Source organism: Sorex fumeus, unplaced genomic scaffold (assembly GCF_029834395.1).
Source record: "Sorex fumeus unplaced genomic scaffold, SorFum_2.1 ptg000073l, whole genome shotgun sequence".
Classification (NCBI taxonomy): domain Eukaryota; kingdom Metazoa; phylum Chordata; class Mammalia; order Eulipotyphla; family Soricidae; genus Sorex; species Sorex fumeus.
Window position 1 is genome coordinate 7,872,176 of NW_026606130.1, and position 3,938 is coordinate 7,876,113.

The 3,938-nt window shown below is 40.6% G+C and overlaps 1 protein-coding gene across 1 annotated transcript; it reads right to left on the reverse strand.

Moving 5' to 3' along the window:
• Positions 1 to 1,019: 1,019 nt before the first annotated feature.
• Positions 1,020 to 1,895, reverse strand: OTUD6A (OTU deubiquitinase 6A). Its single transcript, XM_056130159.1, has one exon. The coding sequence runs from the start codon at positions 1,893 to 1,895 to the stop codon at positions 1,020 to 1,022; it is 876 nt and encodes a 291-aa protein (XP_055986134.1).
• Positions 1,896 to 3,938: the final 2,043 nt, after the last annotated feature.

Genomic DNA, 3,938 nt, shown 5'->3' on the forward strand with positions numbered 1-3,938 from the left:
AAACCATTGGTGTTTGCTGCAAAGCATTTCACTTGCATTATTCTTTTAGCAAATTCAAGAAAGAAACAAGTCTCAAATACCAACAACAGTAGAAAGCCTCAAAACATTTGCAGATACAAAGAAGAGAGTTCAACTTTTTAAACATTTATTTAAAAGTATCTTCTAAATACTTAAATAATTTAAAATAATTTTCTAATAATTAACATTAGGTCTTTCATAATGACTGAAAAACAATTATATCCTATGTCTCTGATCTTCATCTCTTAAGTAAGTTAAACTATCAGTTTTTTTCATGCTTCATACCAGTGGTAGATATAATGAGATGGATTATTTACTTGAATAAAGCATATCCCTTCCTATCTTTAGCAAAAAAACTGAGATTGTCCCCATCCTGGAGTAAAGATGCAAATGTGCTTTCTGTAACACATTTAACTTCTAAATTGAACAAAGGATATTATTTTAAACATAGCAAATAATAGCAAACCTCTAAGCAATTAGTTTAGAACCACGGAAGTGATGATTATGAAAGAAAACAATAATGAAGGAGTCTCTGTTTCATAAATCAAGACAGTGACTAGCCTATCTTAAGTAAAAAGCAAGCCCCCCACCAAAGCCCACAATAACTTGTTTCCCAATGAATAAAGCAAAAGGTACTCATAAAGCATTTATACTAAGTTAAGAGGATCCCCAAGTGTCCAATTTTAGCCCAAAATGGTCTGCAAAATTGAGGAAGGTGAGTAATAATTATAATTCATGAAAAATCTATGGGGGAGGATGAAGTAGATTCTAGTCTAATTAACATCCCCCTATCCACCTCAGAATTATGCTGTGGGTGACTGGGAGGATAGCAGGATGGACCGGGTGGTTCAATTTTGAGTAAAAGAGAAGGAAAAAGCAGGGGAAAAAACAGGGAAAAGACAGAGCCTACTTAGCAGATGCAGCAGGGTGGGAATTTTCCATTCCAGTGATGACACTGGCAGAGGCAATGGCAGCTGTGAATTCTGTGGGGGAAAACTGGTCTAGAAAAGTCTTGGGGTGGAGCCCCCGATTGCGCCCACCTGTATGGGCTTCACAGAATTGTAGTGCTCCCCGAGGCTGCAGGCATAGTGCAGGAAGACGAGGGTGATTGGCTTCTTGCTGTACTCTTCTCCAATGACAATCATGGGTGACTCTGCCTGGATCACCTCAATGGGGGTCTTCAGAACATGAGACAGCGCCCTCAGCTCCAGCTGGCCTCCCCATGCAGGGGTGCACACGATATCGTCGCAGTACCTTAAGAAATCTTCTTGGTTATTGCTGTCTTCGGTTTCTGGATTGCTGAAGAAAGGCAGGAACTCTTCCATGTGCCGACGCATGTACTTTGAGGTGCGGCATCTCAGACTCTCCACAGACACAGAGAACATTAGCTGGTCTTGGATGGCACGATACATGCAGTGGCCATCAGCAGGTATATTTTTCATCTCCAAATGCTTGGCCGATAAGATAATGGCCAGCTTCTCCTCCTCCTCACGACGGAAGCTAGTTAGTTGTTCCATTTCCTCCTCAGTGATCAGCTCTTGGCATTCTCTCTCCAGAGTTGCCCTTCTGTTGCACCTTCTTTGTATTCTCGACATGTGGGGAGGTTTGTTCTCCAGATCTATCTTGGCCAGATCTTCATTGACCGAGTCGAGGTCACTGCTGTCAGGAAAACTCTCCTGGAACTGTTCCATCTCCTGCTGGTGTTTTTGCTCCATCTCGGCCTGGAGGCGGGCCACTTCAAGGTGCATCTGCTTCCTTCTCCTCTTGTCGCTCTTGGGCACTGAGTTTTTCATGCCTTGGATATGGGCCTGAAGCTCACTCTTCTCACGATGGTGGCGTCGTACTACTCTCTGTCGCTCACTCTGAAGATCTTCCATGATTTTTCAGTTGAAGTCTGGTGGCAGCTGAAGTACTGACGACAGTTCAGGCCAACCTTTAAAATCACTTGAGAGCCTACTGAGCCTCTCTTCCCCTCACCAGTGATTGCTCTCAAGCTATACACGTTCCTCTCCCTTATTGGCCATTGCCTCTCCACGGACACGCCCCCAAACTCATCCTGCATTAGGATTCTCTGTGGGGATACTCTGCGCAATATGTTCCCTATGAACTTGGTAATAAAAAGTGCTTCTGATCTTAGAGGAAATTAAGTCCCTGTGTGTAGAGCAACACTTTGTACATTTTGGGCAGCAATTGAACTTGCAGAATTTTTCGTGGACTAATAAGCCTTTTTTCATTTCCAAGTCGGCAAACAATGTAACCCAAGCGATGTTTTGAGACTCAAATGACAAATACTATGTGATCTGACATTGGACTTCCCATTACTCTGGTGTTCAGAAGGCAATGTGGCTTTTTCCAGTTTTTTTCAATTCTTTTGACTAATGAACCATGAATTTTGTGTACTAGAACAAAGACATTTTCTTACACTCCTGAGAACACAGAATCCTTTCTGTTTAGACCTTAAATCCACCACGTTTCTTCTCAGTACAGGAAGGTAATGGTAACTGCACTTAGTTGTTCATCACAACAGAATAAAACTACTCTAAACTCCCCTACTCCCATGTTCCCAGCTTGCAAAATGGACGAACAGAGATGTCCAGGAAGTCAGCCAGCCGATATTCTTCAAAGTCACTGATATTTGGTTATTTTAAGTTTCTAAAAATTATTTTTTAGGGAGGAACTGGGTCCTCACTTAGCAATGCCTAGGGCTATTTCTGGCTCTGTGATCAGGAATGACTCCTGTGATGATTGATATTCATGGGACCATGCAGTGCTGAGATCAAAATGAGATCCACAGAATGTAAAACGAGTACATTACCTCCTATAATATTGCTTTGGCTCCTGAAATTCTGAAAGTTCTAAAGAAAAAGTTAAAAAGATGCTAAGCTTCTTCAAAATACTTTTACCCTGCCCTGCTTGTGTCTATCTTAAATTGACAAATAGAAGAGTCCTGTAGACATTTTCTTCTTGCTACAAATTACAAGTGAGGAAAATGGACATTCTCCAAGTTGTTGCAATGAAAAAATCTCACTTTTTTTTGAAGTCATATGCCATGAAATGGATATTCTGTAGTTTGTTTAACTATTGACCTGTTGAAGAGCATCCTGTTAGTCTACATTTTTTGTTTATCACAAAAAAGCTTGCTGCAAACCCTCCTCTATAGGGACTTTTTTGGGGGGGTATGTGTATAAACCTAAGTTCTCTGGGTAAAATGTCTAGGAGGGTTGTTTCTGGGTCATATTGTAAGTGTTTATTTAGATTTTTTAAAGATTGTTTATCAAAGTGGATGTGCCATTGTACATTCCTACCAGCAGTATATGAAGGCTATAGTTTTGTCACTAGTGCTTGGTGTTTTGTCACCATTTTTTTGGTCATTCAAATACAGGTTCAGAGAATCTCACTATGATTTTAATTTATGTTTCCCTAGTATCTCATCATGTTTAACTTTTCATATATTCATCTACCATCTGTGCCATACATATCCTTTAGAGCAGAATGTTTATGTAATTTTCCCATTTAATTATGATTATAATTTTAAATGGACTTATCATTAGTTAATAACATTTTAGAATTTTAGATGGTGTTGCTTAACACTTTTATTGTATTTAGGACTCATTGCACCAACCACCAAAGTTCCAGTGCCATCTAGCATCATAAATAAGTTCCTGGGGTCTAGAGATATAGTACAGCGGGGAAGGGTACTTGCCTTGCACGCAACCTACTGGGGTTTGATCCCTGGCATTTCATGTAGTCCCCTGAGCTCATCAGGAGTGACCCCTGACTGCAGAGCCAGGAGTAAATCCTGAGCACTTCCAGGTGTGGCCATCCCCCAAAAACAAACAAACAAACAACAAAAAAACCTTCCTCTGCCCATTTCTCCAACTTCTCCCTCTCATAATCACCACATTTTCACTGAATGAAGT